Below are 25,358 nucleotides of genomic sequence, written 5' to 3'. Positions count from 1 at the left end.
TTTTAAAAATTGATGTAATGTTCTGACTATAAAGGATAAACAAAAGGCGAATAATTTTTAATAAAATACATGTAATACTTAGATACTTAGATAAGGTATCCAAAGTAGTAGAAAGAAAGTAGAATGGTGGTTCCCAGGAGCCGGGAGAGCAGGAAAAGAGGAGTTGTTCAGTGGGTTTAGAATTTCAGTTTAGCAGGATGCAAAAGTTCTAGAAATCTGTTGCACAACAATGTGCATGTAATTAACACTACTATACACTTAAAAATGGTTAAAATGGTTATATAACAAATTATATGTTGTATATTTTTAATACAATAAAAATGTGAATTTGAATATGTAAGTATGTCTGAGAGTGGATTTCTTTTCATTTGGTTTGCTCAGGATTCACTGTATCTGAGGATTCATGCCTTACATTAGTTCTGGGAAAAAATGCCTCTCACATTCTATGTATTCTCTTTTTACTGAATTCATTTTTTTTTTTTTTTTTTTTTGGCTGAGTCAGGTCTTAGTTATGGCATGCAGGCTCTCTCGTTGAGGCGTTCAGACTCAGTAGTTGTGGTGCATGGGCTTAGTTGCTCCGTGGCATGTGGGATCTTAGTTCCCCGACTAGGGATCGAACCCGTGTCCCCTGCATTGGAAGGCGGGTTCTTTACCACCGGACCACCAGGGAAGTCCCTGAATTCATATTAAATAGAATTAGACCTGCTCATTCTGTCCACCATGACTCTTAACCACATTTTCATATTTTCCATATCTTTGTCTCTTTGTGCTGTGTGATTTTTATTGAAGTAAAATACACATACAAAAAAATACAAAGTAATACATACACAACTATATGAATATTGCAAAGTGAGCACATCATGGAACCATCAGGAAACAGAATAGTATCAGAACTACCCCTCATGGCCACTTCCAATCCTAGCACTCTCAAGGATTGTCATTATCCTCTTTCCCTTAGTTTTGAAGTTGGTGGTCTCCATGGGATGTGGTTCTGCTAGGGGGGTCTGTTTTTTCTTATAACACTTTTATTGAGGTATAATTCACATACCATATAATTCACCCATTTGCAGTGTACAATGATTTTTTAGTATATTCACTAAGTTGTGCAACCATCAACACAATCAATTTTAGAACATTTTCATCACCCCATAAAGAAACCCCACACGCATTAGCAGTCACTCTGCATTTCCCCTAGCCCCAGGCAACCACTATTCTATTTTCTGTTTCTATAGATTTGCCCACTCTGGCTACTTCTATAAATGGAATCACACAGCATGTGGTCTTTTGTGACTGGCTTCTTTCACTTAGCATTTGAGATAATTTTTGTATGTTGTATGAGGTAGGGGTCCACCTTCATTCTTTTGCATGTGGATATCCAGTTGTCCTGGAACTACTGGTTAAATTTGTTCCTTGGATTCTCTTGGTGCCCTTGTCAAAAATTAATTGGTCATAAGTGTGAGGAGTTACTTCTGGATCTCACTTCTATTCCATTGATCTATATATATATTCTTATGCCAGTATCACACTGTCTTGACTACTGAGGCTTTGTAGTAATCTTTGAAATCAAGAACTATGAGTCCTTTAACTTTGTTTTTTTCAAGATTGTTTTATCTATAATGGGTCTCTTGAATTTCCATATGAATTTTAGGATCAGCTTATTAATTTCTACAGATAAACCAACTGGAATTTTGATGGGGTTTTGTGTTGAATTTGTAGATCAAATTGGGGAATATTGCCATTTTAACAGTATTAAGTCTTCTGATCCATGAGCATGGGGTATCTCTCCATTTATTTTGGTCTTCTTCAGTGTCCTTCAATAATGTTATGTAGTGTTCAGAGTATAAATTTTCACTTATTTTGCTAAATTTATTCCTAAATATTTTGTTCTTTTTGGTGCTATTTTTATTTAATTAATTAATTAATTAATTTGGCCACGGCTGTGGGGCTTGCAGAATCTCAGTTCCCTGACCTGGGATTGAACCCGGGCCAGAGCAGTGAAAGTGCCGAATCCTAACCACTAGACCACCAGGGAACTCCCCTTTTTGGTGCTATTTTAAATGAAATTGTTTCCTTAATTTCTTCTTCACACTGTTCATTGCAAGTGTATTGAAATACAGTTGACTTTTTGATCTTGTGTCTTGCAACCTTTCTGAACTCATCTATTAGTTCTAATAGTATTTCTTTAGTGGATTCATTAAGATTTTCTGTATTCAAAATCCTGTCATCTGTAACAGAGATAGTTTTACATTTTTTGCAATCTGGATGCCTTTAAAGTTTTTTTCTTGCCTTATTTTCCTGGATAGAGCCTCCAATACAATTTTGAATAGAAGTGGCAAGAATGGTCATCCCTGTCTTATTCCTGATCTTAGGGAGAAAAGCATTGTCTCTCATCATCAAGCATAATGTTAACTGTAGATGACTTTTATTATGTTGAGGAAGTTCCCTTCTTTTTTTCTAATTTCTTTTATGTTTTTTTAAAATTTATTTATTTATTTATTCATTTATTTTTGGCTGCATTGGGTCTTCGTTGCTGCGCGCGGGCTTTCTCTAGTTGCGGCAAGCGGGGGCTGCTCTTCGTCGCGGTGCGCAGGCTTCTCATTGCGGTGGCTTCTCTTGTTGCGGAGCACGGGCTGTAGGCGCGAGGGCTCAGTAGTTGTGGCACTCAGGCTCCATAGTTGTGGCTCGTGGGCTCTAGAGCGCAGGCTCAGTAGTTGTGGTGCACGGGCTTAGTTGCTCCACGGCATGTGGGATCTTCCCGGACCAGGGCTTTAACCCGCGTCCCCTGCATTGGCAGGCGGATTCTTAACCACTTTGCCACCAGGGAAGTCCCTGTTTTTTTGGCCGTGCTTTGCAACATGTTGGTGGGATCTTTGTTCCCTGATGAGGGATTGAACCCTGTGCCCCCTGCAGTGATAGCGCAGAGTCTTAACCACTGGACCGCCAGGGAAGTTCCTCTTTTTATGTTTTTGTTATGGAAGGGTGTTGAACTTTGTCAAATGCCTTATCTGTTTCTATTTGAGATGGTGATGTGGTTTTTGTTCTTTACTCTACTGATATGATGTATTGCATTAATTGATTTTTGGATGTTAAACCAACCTCATTTCCTGGGATAAATCACATGTGGTCATGGTATATACTCCTATTTTATGTTGCTGGATTCCATTTGCTAGTGTTTTGTTGAGGATTTTTGCATCTATATTCATAAGAGATGTTGATATTCTTTTTTCCTAAGGGGAATTTAGGAAGTTTCAAAAAGTGTGCAGCCGCTTCTGCTGTCTTTTGAGAATTGTCCACGTGTGCTGTCAAAAAATTCATTATTAGAAAAGATTTGTGAGGGGAAAAAACCCACAAGTTATTGTTTAATCCAAGCTCCCTTCTTCGTTTATTCAAGAAACATTTTTTGAGCACTTACCAGTCAATTTTCAAAAAGTAAATTAATGACTATGACCCTTTGGTCTCAAAGATCTCAATTAACAATACAACTAGTTAAATCTTTTTGTGTGAATAGAAGGTCTAACACAGTCTCACATATAGCAGCTTGTTGTTTATCAATGTAAGACCTGATAATTTCATTTTTATTCAGTATTAGTTTAGTTTGTTTTGTGGAACAGAATAATGCAGCTTTGGAAAAATCAACACTTCTGGTAAGATCTACAGCACTTTTGCTACAAAAGTCAACTTTTATTTGCATGGTTCTTTACTGTTCTGGTTGTTCCTGCTTGTTAAGCAAATTTTGTCAAAGAAAATAGGTTAAGCAATAACTAGGAAATAATAAGGCCTGAATTGAATTTGTTCACCTCTTAAAAGAGTTCAGGGAAATCTCAGGTATATAACAACCATTTATTTCAAGCAAATTCTATCGGGCAAAAATTTTCTTTGTAAGGACTGTTTAGCTCTGAAATAGGTTTTCTAAATATTGTCAAGGAAAATTAACTTTTTAGTTTATTTGTGTTTTATGTGGAGACAATATATCCAGTATTTTCTTGGATAATACAGTTTGATAAGCAATTTTACATTGGGCATACAGATAAAAAAGAGTGAAGGCTTCCTGGTGCATGGGGTATTTCTAAAAATCTGTGTGTTTCTATATGTGCCGACACTTGTACCTCTAGTTCCTGACAAAGTCCCTCAGTATGTTTTTGTGCATGTTTACTACTGTCTGCCCGAAGCCTAACTAGGTCATTTTTCCTCCCTAGAGACTAGGAATAGGGGCTGTGCTTGAAACTCTACTTCTGGAAGGATTTATTTTATGGAAATTTCAAAGCAATTGGATTGACTTCTCCTAAAGAAAAAACTACACTGATTATAGTTCCTGCCCCCTCAGCCTTCCTTCTTTTAAAATAACATTTCTTGTTGTTAGCTTTTTTGTGTCGTTTGCAAAAATAGTACAGACTCGATGAAGAAAATTGGGAAAATTCAGTAAAGCACAAACAACATTTTGCTCCCACCGCTTAGAGCTAGCTCTGGACATTTTTCCTTTAAATGCTAATGGACTGTTGTGAACTGTTCTGTCAGCTGCTTTTTTCCCCACTTCTACCATTTTCTACTTTTTTACGACGACTACTGTCCGCTCTTGCTCTACCGGTGGTCGCAGCCCTGGTGGACCTATTCCTCCCTCCGCTGTCCTAGGCAGCTGGGTGCCGCCCCGCCCCCCGCGAGGCTATGAGGCCTGCGAAGGCGCGGCCTCTTTAAGAGGCAGGCACCGGGGGCGGTCCCTGCGCGGATTGGCTGAGCTCGCAGCCACGTGGCGGTCCTAGCAGCGGCGGCGGCGGCGGTGGCGCGGCTCGCGCGTCGGCCGTGGGGCTCCTGCGGGGTCCCCGGGAAGGGGCGCAAATTAACAGATGTGCATGAGGAGGTGCGTGGTCGGCCTCACGTTTTGTACCTGCTACCTGGCTTCTTACCTCACGAACAAGGTGAGGAGGGCGGGGGCGGGGTGCTGATGACTGCCCGTGGGGGATCTGAATCCCCAAATCGTGTGTAGAACAAATGTTGCCTCCAGCTTTTTATCTGATTTGTTCTTGATGACGATGGAGAAGAAAACGACTCTGTGTACGATGCTCTTTTAGAAATAAGATTTGTTGGACGGTACTGTCCGCATTTCTCGTCCTGTAATGCATTCTTTACATCTCCTGGGAAACTGGATTTTTTGACTGGTGAATTTAATTTTTGGATATGTGGACCACTTTTTAAGGAAAGAAAAAGCAATTGGCTCCTGTTCCCTCGAGGAGGAAGAGTAGGCGAAGAAATCATACACATCCTGCTTTCTCTTCTAAACATGCCCCTGCCCCAGAACCCCACAAGGTTCCAGAAACCTTTAAATAGAAGATATCAATCCATCTCCATCTCTGCCTCACACCACTGATTCTCAAACCTATTTTTTCTGTCTCCATCCCAGCCACTTCCAGTATATTCAAGAGTTTTTCATGGAATTATATAAAAAAATAAGATGTAAACTTAATTTTGTTTAATGTCGTAAAACCCTTTTAATGAAGAGGCAGAAAAGCAGTGGTACCATGCTTTTGTTTTGTTCAGAGGGAGAAGCTGGCCTTGGATTTGGTACCATGCGGGGAAATGTTGGATCCCTGTGGGCTAGAGTGGGGCATCACCCCCTGTCCTGGACTCCAGGGTGGACACCAAGCCAAAGTGGCAATAGGGAGCTCAGGACCACCTTCCCCCACTGTAGGGTCTTGACTGCTCTCTCCCCACTCCCTCTTGAGAATAAAACCCTCTTCTCTGGAAAAGAACTATTAACAGATAGCGATAAATGAGCATTTGTTATCGTCATGAACATTGTTGAGGATGATGTAGGTCATGGCCCACATGCTCAATCCTTTCTCTGTCTCAGTTTTACAAAGAAAATATCATGGAAAAGTGGAGGGGAACAAACTGAATTGTGTGAGTAAATACACTTCAGAGAAGGATGAAGGTCCATTCCTAGGAAACACAGACCAGAGCACAGGTAGTTAACCATAATTGTGGCATTTAGGAGCTCATACAAGGGGAATTACGTGTTGATTAATCCATGGGGAAAAAAAATATAAATGTAAACTTGCCCAACACCAGTCTATTGCGCTTTTCAGATCATGTGAAGTATCAGTAGAACCCTTGCTTAAAGCCATTTAATGGTTTTTAGGCTTTTAAAAAATTCTTAAAGTGTTCAGTCATAGAAAAAAATAGAAAAAGATACCCAGAAAGATAAAATACAGTTCTCCCATTCATAATGTGCTGTAAATTTGGTTAAAAGACATAATAAAAATACAAGTTGACCTTAGCTGAGTTGGCTCTAAACAAATCCTTAAAAAACACATCTAAAAATGTAATATACCTAAGAAGAATTAGAAAAAAAAATCCTAAGAATGCAAAAACCAAACAAAACCCTAAAAATGGAAGGAAAACAAAGGAAAGAATGAATAGGATGCAGTTCTTACTTGAAGAGAAACATAGAGGGCGGTGGATTTTTAGGTAAACTGGGCAGTAGATAAAGTGGATACCCCGAGAAAACAGACAGTGTCCTGGGGTTTGTCCGGTTTTCTCTGGAGCTGCCGCAGTTATAACATGGCACTTCTGGGGTCTGGGAAGATGCTGAGGGGTCAGATGTCCACAATATCTGGCCCAGCTGCTGTGTGTTCCACTTTGTTGCGTCCCCAACTGAGAGATGGTCAGGCTTCTGGTGACCCTGGGGAAAGCAAGTCCCCCCTCTCTTTTTTTTTTTTTTTAATTTTATTGGAGTATAGTTAATTTACAATGTTGTGTTAGTTTCAAGTGTACAGCAAAGTGACTCAGTTATACATATACATATATTCATTCTTTTTCAGATTTTTTTCTTGTATAGGTTATCACAGAATATTGAGTAGAGTTCCCTGTGCTATACAGTAGGTCCTTGCTGGTTATCTATCTTATGTATAGAAGGGTATGTATGTTAATACCAAGCCCCTGATTTATCCCTCCCCACAACGTTCCCTTTTGGTAACCATAAGTTTGTTTTCGATATCTGTAAGTCTGTTTCTGTTTTGTAAGTAAGTTCATTTGTATCACTTTAAAAAAAAAATTAGATTCCACATGTGAGTGAGAGCATATGATATTTGTCTTTCTCTGTCTGACTTACTTCACTTAGTCCCTCTCTTTAGTATGAATTGGAAGGTCATTTTTTTTCCCAGTGTGTGATTTTTTGGGGAGGAATAAAAAAAGCCTTTTTGAAACTTGAGTATACTTATGTTTCTTTAGTAGGGATTTCTTTGATTATATGGTCTATCAACTCTCTATAATTTGAAAATGTCCATTAATTTGGTATTTGTTTTTCAGTATGTCCTGTCTGTCTTGAAATTTACCTACCCTACATTATTCCAAGGGTGAGTATCTTTTATGTGCTTTATATACATTTGTAGGAAATGTCCAACCAGCATCATTAAATGTTCTTCAAAATATTTTTAATGACTGCATAGATTTTTTCATTAGATAGACATAGTGTAATTTATTTAGTCATTCTATTAAATGGCATTTGAATTGTGTCCCATTTTGGGGGTATAAACACAACAATGTTCTCAGACATTTTTTGCATTCAAATCTGCCAAATTTCTAGCTATTTCTTTGGAATAGATTCCTATATAAGAAATTTAGATTAAAGAACATGAACTTCTTTAGTAGTCTGCTTGAATATTAAAAAATTCTTTTCCAGAATCTTTTTACCAATTTACATTGTAACCCAGCCTGTGTATGAAAGTTTCTATGATATTGTACTCAAACCATGACTGTTACTTTTTCCCTCTCTCTGCTGATTTCATGAGCAAAAAATGGTATCACATTATTTTGTCTTATGATTTCTTAGATTATTCATGAAATTGGACAGTTTTCTTATGTTATCCACTTGTATCTCTTTTTTTAGTGAATTGTCTATTTGTGCCTTTTACCCTTTTATTTTATTTTTTCTTTTTTTAACCCTTTTATTTTTACTAGGCTTTTAGTATTTTTTTATTATTTAATGAATTCTTCATATTTAAAGGATGTCAACCACTTTTCTATCATATCTACTGGAATTTCTTTTTTTTTTCAATTTTTTCTTTGCCATTTCATTTTGTTTATAATTACCTTGATTATTTAGTTTTTTTAAGTGACATCATAGAGAATTCATTGTTTGAACATAGGAATGAAGCAGCAGAGAGAAACACAGATGAATCCAGTGTGTGATCTTGTGACTGAGCGATGCTATTATTAGAAGGAAGATAGAAAATGATGTAGAATCGGGTCAACAGTCTAGAGAAATGGTAGAGGCAGCATGGAGTGCTCTGGCGTTCACATTTCGCCTTCTCACCTCAAACCTCCACCCCCTCCCCCTTCTTTTTAAAATATATATTTTATTTTTAAATTGATCGTTTCTTTTGTGATAGCTACCATTGCTTTTAGTTTATTCTTCTCTATCACAAGACGATGTAGATATTCACCTATATGTCATTAAAGCTTTTTTCAATTCTTAATTATGATCCGTTTATTTTAGTGTATGGTGCAATGTGAAGAAATCATTCCTCCCCTAATGGTGTTTTATTTATACTAGCCCCATTTATTATATTTATTGTATAATCCTTCCTTTTGCCTTTGGGTCGTTAGTATCATATGTAAAGTCATTTTTCTAGGGTCTATTTTTGAGCACTTATTTGTCAGTTTTTATGGAAAGGGGCTAGTGGTAAATTGTTTTCATTATTATAACATTTAAATATGTGGCAGAGCACGCCATCCCTCTTCTCTTTTTCCTTTTTTTTTTTAAGTATCACACAATTGCACACAGAAAAGCAGGGATAGAGATCTTAATATCAATCAAGGTTGAATTCAGGACAAAAACATTAAGCAAATGAAGAAAGCTGTGTTACAATGCTAAAGCAATGCAGTTCAAAATGAAAAGACACATTATAATGCTGGAGCATGCAGTTCAAAGTGAAAATAAAATAGTGATGAATATCTATCAACCAAACAACAGGGCATCATCATTTGTCAAATAAAAACAGCAGGAATACCAGGGATAAATAGAAACATACTAGTGATAGGAGACAAATTTACTACTATTTTTCCCTGACAGATCAATTGGACCAACAAAACACTAGAACATATATATATATTTGATAAATAATACAATTAATATATAAATATCAAACTCTATCTTGAAAATAGAGATTATGCCCCTCTTTCGAATACCCATGGAATATTCACTATGAATAAAACATCAATTATTTTTAAAAAATATAAAGCAATTATACAATCCCAGTGCACTAAAACCAGATCTTTATATCAAAAACAAAAATCCCTACCTACAAAGGGCTCTTGAACATATAAAAAGATATTCTTCATTCATAAGAAAATATAATTTTAAACTGTATTGAGATATATTTTTACCAACAAGATTTGCAAAATAAAACTTCAAAATTTGATAATGTAGCATTGATGAGGATGTAGAAAGCAGGTGCTCTCATATATTGATCATGGGTGGAAAACTGGTACAATATCTATGATTGGCACTTTGGCAGAATATAGCAATGGTTTGAATCCTTCAATCCAGCAATTCCACTTCCAGTAATTTACCTGAGAGGTTTACTCGCATTTATGTAAATGAAATATGTACAAAGATGTACATGTGAAACATTGCAGCTGTTTGTGACAGAGAGCATTTTTAAAAAAAATTTTATTTTATTTATTTATTTCTTATACAGCAGGTTCTTATTAGTTGTCTGTTTTATACATATTACTGTATATATGTCAATCCCAATCTCCCAATTCATCCCCCCCTCCCCCGCCGCTTTCCCTCCTTGGTGGCCATACGTTTGTTCTCTACATCTGTGTCTCTATTTCTGCCTTACAAACTGGTTCATCTGTACCATTTTTCTAGATTCCACATATATGCGTTAGTATATGATATTTGTTTATCTCTTTCTGACTTACTTCACTCTGTATGACAGTCTCTAGGTCCATCCACGAGAGAGCATTTTTTTTTAATAATGACTTTTTTTTTTTTTTAATATTTATTTATTCGGCTGTGTCAGGTCTCAGTTGCGGGTGTTAGTTCCCCCTCGGCATGTGGGATCTTAGTTCCCTGACCAGGGATTGAACCCTTGTCCCCTGCATTGGAAGGCGGATTCTTAACCACTGGACCACCAGGGAAGTCCCAGAGAGCATTTTTTAAACAACCTAATTTTCATCTATACAGAACCAATTAAATAAATTATATTGTATTCCTAATGGAATACTATTCAAATGTTAAAAAATAAGGAAACTCTTGTGTATTGACAAGGAAAGGTCTTCAAGATTCATTTAATGGAGAACAAAAGCAAGTCCATAACAGTATAGTACATTACCATCAAGTAGAAATGTGTGTATGTTTTCCTTATTTAAAAAAAAGATGAAGACACTAGTAAGAGTGGTTACGTTAGGGAACCACTAAGGTGGTGGATAGGGAAGTGCAGATAGTGGACAGGGAAGGGGAGAAGACTTTTCACCACTTTTTTATGCTTTTGAATTTTTGTTCTTTATATTATCACCGATATGTTATTTCAGATGAACTTTAGAATTACTTGGTCGTTTCTCCATAATATTTCACAGCAAAACTTAAAAAAAACATCATCCATGATCGTGTATATTTCAGTCAATAAAGCTGGGATATTGTTTTCTCATTTTCTTTTCTTTTTTTTTTAATTTAGTTTTATTTATTTATTATTTTTGGCTGCACTGGGTCTTTGTTGCTGCACGCGGGCTTTCTCTAGTTGCTGTGAGCGGGGGCTACTCTTCGTTGTGGTGCGTGGGCTTCTCATTGCAGTGACTTCTCTTGTTGCGGAGCTCGGGCTCTAGGCACGCGGGCTTCAGTAGTTGTGGCTTGCGGGCTCTAGAGTGCAGGCTCAGTAGTTGTGGCGCACGGGCTCAGTTGCTCCGCGGCATGTGGGATCTTCCCGGACCAGGGCTCGAACCGTGTCCCCTGCATTAGCAGGCGTATTCTTAACCACTGCGCCACCAGGGAAGTCCCTGTTTTCTCATTTTCTGATCCTGATTGTCCTTTCACTTCTCTCCGGGTAGAGGGACTTAGGGAAGTTAGTGGGAAAAGGTGATGTTTTCACCTGAATTGCCTTTTCCCCTCCTTCTCTGTAGATGTCAGACTGAATGCACCTCCCCCGATAGAATGTAAGGTCTACAAATACAAGAATTAAACAACAAAAAAAATCCATTTTGTCACTGGCGTATCCCTGATGCCTATAACCATGCCAGGCACACAGGAGGCACATAGTAGGGCAGAATAACTCATTCTAAGAAAATTGATCGCATGCATATGCCAGTCACTGTTTTAGACACTTGGACTACTTCAGTGAAGGAAAGAAAAATCCCTGCCCTCCCAGGGCCTGCTCATTTCTTCTTCAGTTTACCTGTGGTGAATGGTACCTTCTATCCAGTCGCCCTACTCAGAAACCTGTGTTATTCTTGATTTCTTTGTCTCCTTCACCCCAACGTCTTCACCCCAACTAGGACCTCTAAACATCTTTAGAACCTGTCCACCTTCTTCGTCGCCTCTTCCTGGGCCACTGTCATCTCTTAAATCACCCTAACAACTCCTAACTTGCTTCCTGGCCCCTGGTCTTGCTTCTCTCAGCAAACATTCTCTCCCTTGTAAAGAGACAGAGCTTTCCCCAAGGTAAATGTGGCAGTGTCGCTCCCATGCTGCAGACCCTTCAGTGGGTCCCCAGTTTGAAGCCCTAGCTCGTTGACGATTGACATGGCCCTTCGTGACCAGCCCCTGCCTCGAGTACTCACATGCTAAGGTCAGGCCAATTGAACCTCTCTAAGAAGCTTTGCCGGAGCCATTGTCTCTCTTACCTGTGGGCCCTGGTCCATTCTGGGCCTCCCGCTTTGAACAGGCTTCAGGCTTTTGCTTGAATTTACTTCCTCTAGGAAGAGTCACCCAACCCCCTAGACTGGATTAACTGCCTCTGCTAGGGTGTTTTGTGCTACCTGGTACTCTTCCCATTAGGACTGTATCGCACTTTATTGTAATTATTGGTTAATTAGCTTACTTGCCTCTAGACCAGAGTTTCTCGGCCTCAGCACCATTGGTATTTTGCACTGGATAACTCTGTGGTGGAGGGCTGTCCGGCACGTTGTAAGGTGTGGGACAGCATCCTGGCTTCTACTCATCAGGTGCCAGTAGCAACTCTTCCCCCATCCCCAGTTGTGACAACCAAAAATGTCTCCAAATGTCCCCTGGGAGGGAAGATCCACATAATTGAGATCCACTGCTCCAGACCAAGCTGTTGGAGGACACGACCCATATCTGTCCACTCCGCCTGGCGGTGTCATTGAAGTCTTCACAAGGGAGGCATAACACCTGGATCTTACAGGATGAGCAGGTGTCCACCAACCCGGAGGAGAAGGGAAGACGTTGTGGGTCACAAGGGCCGCATGTGCAAACTCTAAAAAGTATGAAATGGCCTGGCACATTACAGGGGCTATGGCCTGTTCGCTGTGGCTGGAATGTGGCTGCCACTGGCAAATGGACAGGAGCTGACCCTGGAGAGGGGCAGCTGCAAGTCCTGGAAGGCTTCTATGTCACATGCAAGTGACTTGGTCCTGTAGACCAGGGGTTCTCCAGTGTCGTGTCCCAACACTTGGGTGTGCTGTAATCACCTCCGAGGTAGGTGTCTCAAGTCATAACTAAAAATAAGGTTTTGAAATTTATGAATGACTCACCAAAAATAGAGTAAAAGCAATTAGTGTGGAACAGGATATAGTTATGCCTGTAGTACTGGTCACTCATTTGGCATTTTGCTGTGCTTTCTGCAGTGGGAGAGGGAGGGGTGTTTATCTTGTCACCTGTACTCCACCTAAACTCTGCACGTGAGGAAATGTGTCTCACGTGAGCTTCATGACCCCAAGTGTGTTGCAGCAGAAAAGAGGCTGAGGGCTGCTGCCTACAGCACCAGGAAGAATCAGCCATTTTTAAAACAAGCAAGGAGCACAATTAGATTTGCATTTTAGAACAGACCCTTTGGCTGCAGGATGGAGAATGGATGGTATCGGGCAACCCTGGAGAGAGGGGGACCGGTTAGGGAACTGATGCTATGGTCCAGGTGTGGGATCATGAGAGTCTGAATTAAGCAGAGGGATGGAGGGGAAGGCTTCGGGTTTCAGAGAGGTTACGGGGATAAAGTCAATAGGATTTTGTAAGTTGTTGAGGGAGGTGATGACAGAGGAGGGCTGGGATGACATCTAGGTTTCTGGTTTGGCTGATTAGGGATAGTAGGAGAATGACCAGGATGGGGAGAGGGAAGTTCAAGGTAATGTTTAAGTCATGTTATCATCGGGATCTTGTGGGGTATCAGGGTGGCCATATCCTCGTGAGAAGGGGGATATGGGAATCATTAGTGCAGAGGTCATGGAGAAGTGGTGGCTGTGGGTGAGATTGTTCGGGAAAAGTCTAGAATAAGAAGAGGAGAACATCAGCGTCAACACTGACTGGTACAGCTGGACTCAGGGAATAGTAGAGGTTGAGAAGGATGGGTCTGAGAATTGGGATAATAATTTGGAGAAAGTGGGAGAAAGGAGTTGTAAGAGGGATCACATGTGTATATTTGTGTCACTCGACAGATCTGCTGGGGGTGGATGGCATTTGAGACCATGGCACTCTGTTAAATTCACATTGGCCATTATCCTTTTCAGGTGGCAGACATTAATTGGTGGACTTTTGCTTCATGTGTCATGGAAACTGGGCTGGGCGGAGATCAACAGCAGTTCAAGGTAGGGCCACCTCTTCTGTGCTTGATTCATGACTCATACTCAGCTTCCTTGTGTATTATTTAACTTCTTCTGGTGTTACATTGGGAAACACGGGTGTTTATTTGAGTTGTATGATCTCTTAATTCCCTTCTAATCTTGAAATTAAATGATTTTGTAATCAAATAGAGCTCAAGTAGTGTTTTCCTGGTTAATAATGCCACTCTTATAATATTAAAATAAATTGAGATATACAATTTATAATACCATATTAATTTGGCTTTGTTTTAGATCATAGGACCTCTATGAATAAGTTATTAAATCAGCTTTAAATTTTGGGGGTAAATTTTTAATTTTGAAATTATTTCCTGCTTACAGAAAAGTTAGAAATAGTACAAAGAAGTCCCATATCCTTTACTCAGATTCCCCAATTATTATTTCACCTTGCTTCTCTTATCAGTTTTACTTGATATATACATACATATATGTATATATGTAATTTTTTTCTGAATTATTTGAAGGTAAGTTGCAGATTTTTTTTTACTTCTGAATTGTTGAGCATGTATCTCCTAAGAGCAAGGATGTTCTCTTACAGGACTACAATAGTTATCAAAATGAGGACGTTAACATTGATGCAATACTATTATCTCATGTATAGACCGATTCATATTTTGCCAGTTTTCTCAGTAATATTCTTTATAACCCTCTCCACAAAAATTTGATCCAGGGTCCGATTCAGATCACACATTGTTGTTATGATCCTATTAAGACCGCTTTTCAAATAGATTTGAAAGAAATGTCAAAGACAATGACATTTTTCAACCAAAATTGTAATCCGAATTGGCTATTCAGTCCTGCCTCACCCAAATAAATCCTCATGATTCTTTGAGAACATCATGCCTTGCCTGAAATGATGCACAAAATGAAAAGAAAATGAAGTCAAGTTTTACATGAATAAGGTAAACAACCCAACTGAATGATCAGGCCAAATCATTTGCCTTGTGGTCCAAGTTATCTGCCCAGCTTCTCCATGAATTAAATTAACTGCTTCATTGCTAAGTCATCCCTTGGCTTGGCACTCTGGAGAAGCTTCGAGAATGAGTCCAGTATAAATATTAATAATTTTGGCTTCTTCTGAAGGTATTTAACTGGAGAGCAAAACACTGGTATGAAGAAGTTTGACAAGGGAGAGGCCCTGGGAACTTAGGTGTGGATTAATTTCCCTGACCCTATTACGTCACAGTCCCTATTCTGAAAGACTATCACACGCAAGATGCTTAACTAATCCAAAGGAGTAGTTCATTAAGTCATAATTTTACATTTCCATGGTAGAGTGTCCTCCACTTGATGAAACCCCAAAATATAAAATTTTGGGATTTTATATGTGATATTAAGCACAGGTCTTACTTTATACTCCATTGTTATGGTGGATAGTTCAATGAGAATGGGTCTTCATTTAAACGAATAGGAGCCCTGAATTCACAAGGCCTGTGATAGTTCTAAGATTTAGTTCTAAGATTTAGTTAAATGATGAAGCATTTTGACTCCAAATAGTTGAATGTATTCCTCCACAGAAGCAAGAGATTGGACTAGAATCAGGGAATTGGCCATCAGATTTTGGACTGGGGTCCACTTCTGATCAACATGGATCTTCCACTTTTGCAGTGTTCCTGACTATGATTATCTTATAATCTCTGATGTGAATTATTTACTTGTTCATAATGGTCATTTAAACATTACCTTAGGGAATTCCCTGGTGGTCCAGTGGTTGGGACTCTGTGCTTTCCCTGCCCAGGGCCTGGGTTCGATCCCTGGTCGGGGAACTAGGATCCCACAGGCTGTGTGGTGCGGCCAAAAAAAAAAAAAAAATTAAAATTAAATAAACATTACCTTAGTCATATTTTCTTAAAAGCGATGCCATTGTTCATACTCAAACATTTTTTGTATGTAAAATATACATAACATAAATTTTACCATTTTTAAACATTTTTTAAGTGTACGATTCAGTGGCATTAAGTACATTCACAATGTTATGCAACCATTACCACCATCCATTTCCAGACCTTTTCACCATTCTAAACAAAAACTCTGTACCCATTAAACAATAGCTCCCCCTTTTTCCTTCCACACCCCCCCCAAGCCCCTGGTAAAGCTCTATTCTACATTGTCTCTATGAATTTACCTATTCTAGGTACCTCCTTTAAATGGAATCATACAGTATTTGTCCTTTTGTGACTGGTTTATTTCACTTGGCATAATGTCTGCAAGCTTCATCTATGTTGAAGCATGTGTGAGGATTTCCTTCCTTTTTAAGGCTGAATAATATTCCATTGTGTGTATAGAGCACATTTTGTTTATATACCGCATTGTATACCGCATTTTGTTTTTCCATTCATCCATTGATGGAATTCTTCATATTTGTATGAAGAGGGGTAGAGGGGATGACTAGTAGAACTGGGTGAAGTCAAAGATTCTCAAGATGCTTTTCCTGGAAGAAGTGGTCCTTGGCAGAGAAGGATCCACTAGACACTGTTGTCCCTTTAACTTGCATGATGCTAGGTGCCACCCATCTCAGAAGAGCCATAATCATATCCCTTTTTGGTCCTCTTGCTAAATCTCCCAGAGACTTTTTCACCTCTATCCCCTGGACTTCCTTAGGTGGTTTCACAGCCACGCACACATGATGTCAGCTCAGTTAAGCTTCTTGTCAAAGATTCTAGTGTCTTAGTTTGTAGTGGGTCTTGTGGTTAATAACTGCTGTCACAGCTCAGGATTTCCTGTTACCATGGGCCCTGGGCAAAGGGGTGTTAGCAGGTAGCAAGCAGCAAGGACCCAGCTCCCGTGCTCCTTTGTGTGTGCCTGGGCTGGGTTTGTGTTTGCTGTGGCTGCTGTTTCCTACTGGACTTGGTTTTCCAATGATGTCATTAGAGAACCAAAGCCCAGCTTTGCTGTGTGACTGTGTACTTGTGCAGAGATAGCAGAGGTTGGGCTCTACTAAAAATGGAAGCAACAGCTGGAAGACAGTTTGGAGTCCCTGATGGCATGATGGAATGTCATCATGGAGTTATAGTGATGGGGCTGGAGGGTGGGCCCCCAATTGGTCCTTAATAGCATATGCCATAGAGAGCTCATTTAGACTGTCCTTGTAGCCTGGAGCACAGCAGAATCCCAGATTCCCTTGCAGACAAGTCGCAGACCCTGGCACCATGTTTCTTACATTGCAAAGAGGCCATACTTGCTGTGTTGGTCAGCCTCTGGCCACATCATGTATTGACTCCACCCAGTGATCTGATGGAATCATTCTTCTCCCAGGATGTTTGCCTGGCAGCCAGTTGTTATCACCGGGTGTTGGTTGATGCCCTGGAAGCCTCTGTCTTGGGAAAGATAGCACTGGTTTTCAGTCACAAGCTTGTCATTATGTGGTGGCAACTGTTGTAGCCAAGACTTTGCAGAGCATTGAAGTGATTTTTCTAGCAGATGTTGGAAGTCCTGTGCTGAAAGCTTTTTGTATTTCCAAAACATGATCCTAAATGAACACTGTGACCTGTTTCAGCTGACTGGAAGTCTGGTAGCACAATGAGACCGTGGCACTCTGTTAGATTCTAGAACCATCGCTGAGGACCAACTCAGGCATGATTTCATTGGAGACTTTAGATGCCATCTCCTGACACCTATATTACCAGGCTGCATGTTTAAATAAAAACATTTTGAAAGTAATCTTTAACCTACATGCCACTTTTTGTCCACTATGCATATGAGAGTAAAATTTTGATTCTCAATGTTTTCGAGTATGAGAAATTCTAAGTTAAAAAACCTATGCCATAATACCTTTGTGACCAGAGATTTCTAATAGATGAAGAAGCCCTCACGCCATAATTTTACATTAAGAGTCTTTGCTGGGGAAGCATAACGAATATCTTTGATAAAACCTCCAAATTAACTCAGCCTTCTCCCTAAAGAAATGAATAGTGAGACAATCAGGGTCGAGATTGTACTTCTTTTTAATTATTGATGATTTATTGTTTTTTAAGTGAGCTAGCCCACCTTTATGAAAGCTACTGGTGGTTGGAATTTTCCAAAGCATGTTGTGATGTATTGATATTTCATTTTGAGTGACTCTTATAGTTTTCTAAAAAGTCATCTCTGCTCACAGAGGAAAGTTAGCTCTCAAATTCATGTATTTTTGATATTCTTCCCAGTTGTTTTCTCTCCAGAGGAATGCTTTACATATATACATATGTTGAAATTACTTTTTGGGGATAATACAGTGAACTTTCAAAACTTCCTCAGGAAACATGCTTAGAGCCACCAAAAGGATAAAATATTGAATAAAAGCTGATTGGTGTTGGTGTGATGATTGGGGTGGTACCTGGGGGGAGTCCAGGAGGCCAGTGATGGTAAAAGGACAGGAGTTTTTTTTTTTTTTTTTTTAAGTTTCCAGTTTTTTTTTTTTTAATAGTGATTTCTTTAATTTATTTATTACTTATTTATTATTTATTTTTTGGCTGTGTTGGGTCTTCGTTTCTGTGCGAGGGCTTTCTCTAGTTGCGGCAAGCGGGGGCCACTCTTCATTGCGATGTGCGGGCCTCTCACTATCGCGGCCTCTCTTGTTGCGGAGCACAGGCTCCAGACGCGCAGGCTCAGTAGTTGTGGCTCACGGGCCTAGTTGCTCCGCGGCATGTGGGATCTTCCCAGACCAGGGCTCGAACCCGTGTCCCCTGCATTGGCAGGCAGCTTCTCAACCACTGCGCCACCAGGGAAGCCCAGGACAGGAGTTTTTGAAGTATCAGCTTTATTGAAGTATCATTTGCAAGTAAAATTTTAAGATGTTTAAAGTGTACAATGTGATGATTTACTGTATGTATATATTGTGAAAGATTCTCACCATCTAGTTAATGAACACATCCAGCACCTCACATATTTATCTTTTTTTTTTTTGGTGAGAACATTTAAGTTCTAGTCTCTTAGCAAATTTCAGTTATACAGTACAATGTGATCAACTGTAGTCAACATGTTATACATTAGATCCTCATAGGATACATTATTCATCATTCATGAGTAATCAATATACATTATTCATCTTGCAGCCGAAAGTTTGTGCCCTTTTACCAAACTCTCCCTGTTCCCCTCACCCCCCAGCCCTTGACAACCACTTTTCTACTCTCTGTTTCTATAAGTTTGACTTTTAAAAAAAGATTCCACGTATAAGTGATGCCATGCAGTGTTTGTCTTTCTCGGGATGGGATTTTTTGACCTTTGACACCTGCAGGTCATGCCCACGCCCCTCAGTGCATAGGAGTCTGCTGAACTCACGATTTGTCATAGATACACCACGTGTGGAAGTCACTCTGAGTCCATATAACCCTTTCTGGCCTCTTAAGTCCATGGTGTGAAATGTAAACCTCCCCAGACTGAGATCAAAGGAGTTATGTCTTGCACATTAGCTTGGATTTGCAGGCCCTCGTGGACTGTGCACGGGCAAGGTGCTTGTACTGGGTTTTCTTTCTTTCTCACATCTATTAGAGATGAGATATGTGCCTCTTCTATCCTGCCTCACTTATTATTCAGGGACCTGGGTGGCCTATATTTCTTTTTCTTTTTTCTTTTTTGGACTATATTTCTTAGTACTGACTTCTCTGTTCTGTGCCATGCCTGCAATCTGTCTCCTAAGGCTCACTTAACTGCACATCCAGCCTTGGTCCTCCCAGGGGAGGGGTGAGGCACCCGAGGGTACCACCACTCGAAAGTTCCAGACGTTGGGACCCAAGCTGCCTTACTCTAAATCAAGGGTCAGCAAACAAGAGCCAGAAAGTAAATGTGTTAGGCTCTGTGGGCCATGCAGTCTCTGTCACAACTACTCAAATATGCTGTTGTAGCGGGAAAGCAGCCATGACAACGTAAACGGATGGGTGTGGCTGTGTGCCAATAAAATGCTATTTTCAGCAACAGGCAGCAGGTGGGATTTGGCCCGCGGGCCCTTGTTTGCTGCCTCCCGGCTCTAAGCTATCCTCTCTGAGAAACGGTGTCATCACAGGGTTCTTGGGTCTAAGTAATATTAGAGCTGGACAAGGGAGTGTGGCCCTCTGTGAGTCAGGGAGACAGTAAGGAATGAAGGAGAAAGGTCTAAGAATAGGAGGAAGCAGCGAGAAAAGGGAGTAAGACACTTGGAGGACCATATTCACCAGGAATGGACCAAAAAGATGAAATTAGGCGTCTTCTGTAAGTAGGAAGTTAATGTATGCAGAAGTCCTTTTGAATTGTAAAGCAAATACTGATTTTACAGTTATAAGGTGTGTTACTGTTTTAGGCAGTGCCAATCAATAGTCAACACATCAACTCTGGTATCTTGGTCAGGTGTTATTTTCACATTTGGAAACTGCTTTGAGGTCACTAGGTGTCAGTATAACGCAGAGAATTTTTAAGAATTCAGCTCGAGGATCCTGCCAGGCTCCCATGAACAGATAAACTGAGTGTTTTCAGGGAGCAGATGTTCCCTCAATAATGCATTCTCTATTTGAAAAACAAATGTTTTAATTTAATTAGCCTTCATCTCAATAACAACAGTTTTATGATTCATGCCAACAGACTATTGTTAGCTTCTTGTAAAATGCTTTATTCATCAGGGTTCTTAGGGACAGTAGAGAGTGCACAAGCAGAAAAGAAAAAGTACACGATGCACACAAGATGCAACATTTGTGCCTATAACTCACGTAGGAAAAATTGCGTATCACCACAATTTTCAAAACAGACCCTGTAGCACACACACACACACACACACACACACACACACACACACACACACCCTGGCTCAGCCCTCACACCACAGAGACTCGAGATTCTGTCAGGACCTCCTCAGGATTTAATCCCATCTTGCCTCCTTTGATGGCACGTAGAACAATGTAAGAATAAACCAGCACAGAAGGCCCAGATGGTGCCACCTTATGAATTAAAGGTGGAGAGGAGGTGCCTTAATAGATGTGCCTCGTTTGTTCCTAATGCTCAGGCTGTCTCAGAATCATGCAGTGTTAGAGCTGCCAAAGAGCATCTCAGTCAGCTCAGGCTGCTGTCACAAAAGACCACGGACTGGGTAGCTTAAACAGCAGACATTTATTTCTCACAGTTCTGGAGGCTGGGAAGTCCAAGATCAGGGTGCCAGTGTGGTTGGTTTCTGTTGAGGGTTTCTTGTGGGTTTACAGATGTCTGCTTTGTTCCTGTATCTTTACATGGTGGTAGTGTGTGTGTGTGGGAGAGAGAGAGGGAGAGAGAGAGAGAGAGATGGAGAGAGGAGGCATACTCTCTTGTGTCTCTTCTTAAAAGGGCACTAATCCCATCATGAGGGCTCCATCCTCATGACCTGATTACCTCCCAAGGGCCCCGCCTCCAAATACCATCATACTAGGGGTTAGGGTTTCAACATATGATTCTTGGGAGGACATAAACATGCAGATCATAGCAGAGAATGAGTCAGTATAACATCTCTGGAAGGCAATTCTGTAACCAGTTACAAACTTTAACGTGTGTATCGTTGAACAGCAATTCCACTTCAGGAAATGTATTCTGAACATTGTGAAAACATCATAAATATGAGCAGAGAATATATTCAAGGATAATCATTACTGTGTTAGAATAGTAAAAACCTAGGATAAGCTTAAATGTCCAGCAGTAGCCTGGTATTCAAGTATTAATAAATTGGGGATGACTGTTTTGACATGGAAAGATGTTAAGCAGGTTATAAAACAACCTGTGCAGTTGGATCCCATTTTTGTTGAAATGTTCATATATGTGCATATGTATATGCTGTTTGGAAGGAGATGTAACAAGGTATTAACAGTGGTTATCTTTGGGTAGTAGGATTGTAATTATAATGTTTTTCTTGATAATCTGTGTTTTCAAAATTTTCTAACATGGAAGGTACCACTTTTTAATAAGAAAAAGAGATAAATTATTATAGGAAACAAAATAACTGCCTCCATTTCAAGTTTCTAAGTTCATGTCTATTGAAGAAAAACATGTTTGTTTTTTAATGCAGTTGGTTTTTTGTTGTCACAGTTATAGGTTACACCATGATTGTTACAAATGTTTATTGAATTTGAAATTCTTAGGATTCTCGCATTGGGGCCATTTCAAACAGGCAGATGGCAGGATATGGAACTTTTTGCTTGCATCCCTGCCTTTGACAACTGATTAGCTGTAAGCACCAGCAATTCTGTTCAGGGCAAAGTCTCTGAAGCGCTTGAGAAAAGCAGAGGAAGAAATGTGAATTAGGGTCATGACTGCAGTTTCCTGATGTATCTTGCTGCTTTGTACCAAACTAGCAAGAGAAGGGAAAACTTTTTTTTTAAGTTACAAAAATAATACATGGTGATTCATTCAGCAAGTATTTGAGTGCCTACTGTATATGCCAGGTATTGTGTTAGGTGTAAGCGGTGCATAATGAACAAAACAGACAAAAATCCTTGCCCTCGTAGAGCTACATTCTAATTGATGCAGACAGACAAGAAACAACTAAAAATGTAACTGGATGATGTAATAGGTGTAGAGAAAAATAGAGCTGGGTAAGTGGATAATGTGTATATGTGTGTGCCTGAGTATGGGCCAGTGGATGGGGGGGGGTTGTTATTTTATATAGGGTGGATAAGAAGGACTCATGGTTAAGACGACTTTTGAGCAGAGATTTGAATACGTGAAGGAGTGAACCATGCAGGTATGCGGAGGGGGAGGGCTCCAGGCTGAAGAATGTTTGATGATCAACAATGAGGTCAAAAGCAGTTTTATTCCACTTGTAAATGGAAGCATCACCATAGAAATCTTTAAATACCTCAACAACAATAATAATAAATAATAAAGTGTAGTCAAGTAGTACATATGTAGCCTCCAGAAAGGTACCAATTTATATCCCACAGCAGTATATGAAGGCATTAATTTTATGACCCCCTATATAAGATACCATTTTTAAAAATTACTAGTTTCTTGGGCAAAACTTGGTATATCATTGTTTTATTTTAAAGTCCTTTTAGTATTAGGGCGGTTGAATAACTTTTCACATGTTTATTGGCCATTTGTGTTTCTTGTGTGTGTGTGTATGTGTATGAGAGAGAGAGACACGCACACATACACAGACAGACAGGAAGAGGAGAGAGAAAATTACCTATTTCTGTCCTTTGAATGTTTTCCTTTTTTCTTTTGGGGAGTTGGTTTTCTTCTTATTGATTTGTAAACACTCATTATACATCAAGGATATTAAACTCCAACCTGTTTTATATGTTGCCAGTGTTTTTCCTGGTTTGCTAATCATCGTTTCATTTTCTTTATGGTGTTTTGGCCATCTTATGTAGGTGGATCTGTCAATCTTTCCTAGTGGCATCTGAACTTGGTGTTATGTGTGGATAAGCCAGAAGGAGAACATTTATTGAGTGTTGTTGTTTTCAGTGTGCCACGTGCTACCCCAAGTGCTGCATATTCATTCTTTCAGCTAATTGTCTCGATAGCCTTCTGAGCATTCTTATCCCCATTTTATAAATGTAAAACTGAGCTCTCACTGCAAACTAGCTTTAGAGTTGGGATATAAATCAACTAGCTTTAGAGTTGGATATAAATCTTCTAAATAGGAAGGTTTGCCTGACCACGTTCTTTCTACTACACAGAGCCTCCTGCTCTGTACTTGTGCATCCTTCCTACTCCCACCTCTAGATGACCTAGGTGACCCCTAGATGATCCCAGCCCTAGATGCCCTGACCTAGAAGAAAGGACACAGCCCAGGGACATGTGTGAAGTTTGTCCATCCCTTAGGGCTGTTGGTTAAAGTTTTCAGCTAACTGCTGGAACATTCCTTGGGAGTGAAGAGAGCTAATTATAATTTCCAAAGATTTGAGCAACCATGTGAATGTTATAAGATTATACTCTCCAGTGCCCAGAACCAGGTACAATTTCCATCACTTATTGCTATATCTCCTGAGGAAAGAATCCTCAGTTTTAGCAGACCTAACTAGGATGTAAAAATTAGTTTCCTTTCTTTCTGAAGAAAGGATTTTAAAGAAATACTTCAAGAGATGGCAAAAACACAAGGAAGCACCGCCCTTGTAGCTGGTTCTCACCTTGTCTCCACACTGCCTGGAAGAGTATGGAAAATTCAGTCATCATGAATTTTATCTGACCCGGTAGCTGTTGAAAGGTCTGACCCCTCCATGTTGTAAGATCACACTTACAAGTCGTGGAAAACCTGGAAGCCAGAGGTCCAAATTCTAATTCCTGGAGCAGCCTGTGTATATTTTTTCTGGTTGAAGTTCTTCCTTTTTTTTTTTTTAACAACAAAAAGAAACTTATGCTTTATTGAGAGAAAAATTCTACTCTAGTAGTAAGATATAGAGGAAAATATAGTCAGACCTTGTGCTATGCTCCGTACTTACAGTACTTACAGAGATGGAAGGTTTTTTTTTTTTTGTCTTAAAATAACACAGATTTGTTATCTTACAGTTCTGGAATTCAGAAGTCCAAAATGGTTTCACTGGGATAAAAAGTCTTTGGCTGTAAAGAATTTGTTACAATTAGGAAATTTTTCCCGCATTTTTTATGTTACAGAACTTCACAGTACATCTTAAGTTTTCAAAGGTCGCAATTCCTTTTCAGAAATTTTTCCCCAGAAAAATTTACATTTACACATATCTTCTAATTTTGCCTAAACTTTCTTTTTGAAGTTATTTCTTTGTATTTTAGGGCAGAGGGGTTAAAATACAAGAGGTTCCCTAGCGCTGTTTTCTTTCCCTCACGTCCATGGCCATTCAGATACCCTGACGTCTCCTAGAGTATGTACGCGAGTCGCAGGAGTTTTCTTTGTTTAGGAGTGGGTGGAGTATGCATGTCTAGGGCCTCACTGACCTTCCATTCTGAAGTGTCAGGCTTGCCGCAGCTGGGCCAGCCGCTGTTTCACCCTGCACACGCCTTCCTTCTTTCCTCGTCATGTTCCCCACAGTACATGCTCTGGGCTTCCTTCTAGGGCACAGCAGGCCATGGGACTTGGCCCTTAACGTCTAATGGGAAAGTCTTTTCCTAGAAGAGTAGCAATTGGTTGGTATTAGCTTGGCCCGTTAGGATGGAGGCTGGCATTTCCATTCTTTGTTCACCTTTTGGTTGGAAGTACAGATGTCTGTGATCGCAGCAGGACTAGTAATAGCAGAATATTTCTCAGATAACTAGCTGCTTGAGCTGCTACCAGAGCAAAATCATGTTGTGTTTGCAACTTATTTATTTATATATCATTGTCTCACATTAGATTATTATGAGATCCTTGAGGGTGAAGTACGAGAGGCGGTTAAAAGCAAGGTTTTAAGTCAGACAGGCCTGAATTCAAATTGTAGCTTTGCCATTACCAGCTTTTCTGACCGTAGACAAATTACTTAAACTCTTTGTGCCTCGGTTTCCTCATCTGCACAGTGGGGGTAATAATAATAATAATAATAATACTTTCCTCGTGAGATTGTTGCGCAGATTTTATTATTATTTTTTATTTATCTATGTTTAGATAAATATTTTTTGGCCACTCTGCACAGCTTGCAGGATCTGTTCCCCCACCGGGGATTGAACCCAGGCCACAGCAGTGAAAGCCTGGAATCCTAACCACTAGGCAA

General features: G+C 39.8%; 1 protein-coding gene across 6 annotated transcripts in view; it reads left to right on the top strand.

Moving 5' to 3' along the window:
* Positions 1-4,765: 4,765 nt before the first annotated feature.
* Positions 4,766-25,358, top strand: part of TMEM241 (transmembrane protein 241) — a 106,662-nt gene continuing 86,069 nt past the window's right edge. For 5 of the 6 annotated variants that reach the window (XR_005016209.1, XR_005016208.1, XM_036823369.1 and 2 more), the window contains exons 1-3: positions 4,766-4,913; positions 7,303-7,349; positions 13,681-13,758. Coding sequence is in view for 4 of the 6 variants with exons in the window: in XM_036823369.1 (XP_036679264.1) it covers positions 4,842-4,913; positions 7,303-7,349; positions 13,681-13,758 (197 nt within the window). In the remaining 2 variants the exon portion in view is untranslated. The remainder of the gene's footprint in view (positions 4,914-7,302; positions 7,350-13,680; positions 13,759-25,358) is intronic. The other variant, XM_036823368.1, reaches the window with a different exon arrangement.

The sequence above is a fragment of the Balaenoptera musculus genome, chromosome 14 (assembly GCF_009873245.2).
Source record: "Balaenoptera musculus isolate JJ_BM4_2016_0621 chromosome 14, mBalMus1.pri.v3, whole genome shotgun sequence".
Classification (NCBI taxonomy): domain Eukaryota; kingdom Metazoa; phylum Chordata; class Mammalia; order Artiodactyla; family Balaenopteridae; genus Balaenoptera; species Balaenoptera musculus.
Note: the sequence above shows the minus strand (reverse complement) of the source record. Positions and strands in the feature narration are given on the sequence as shown.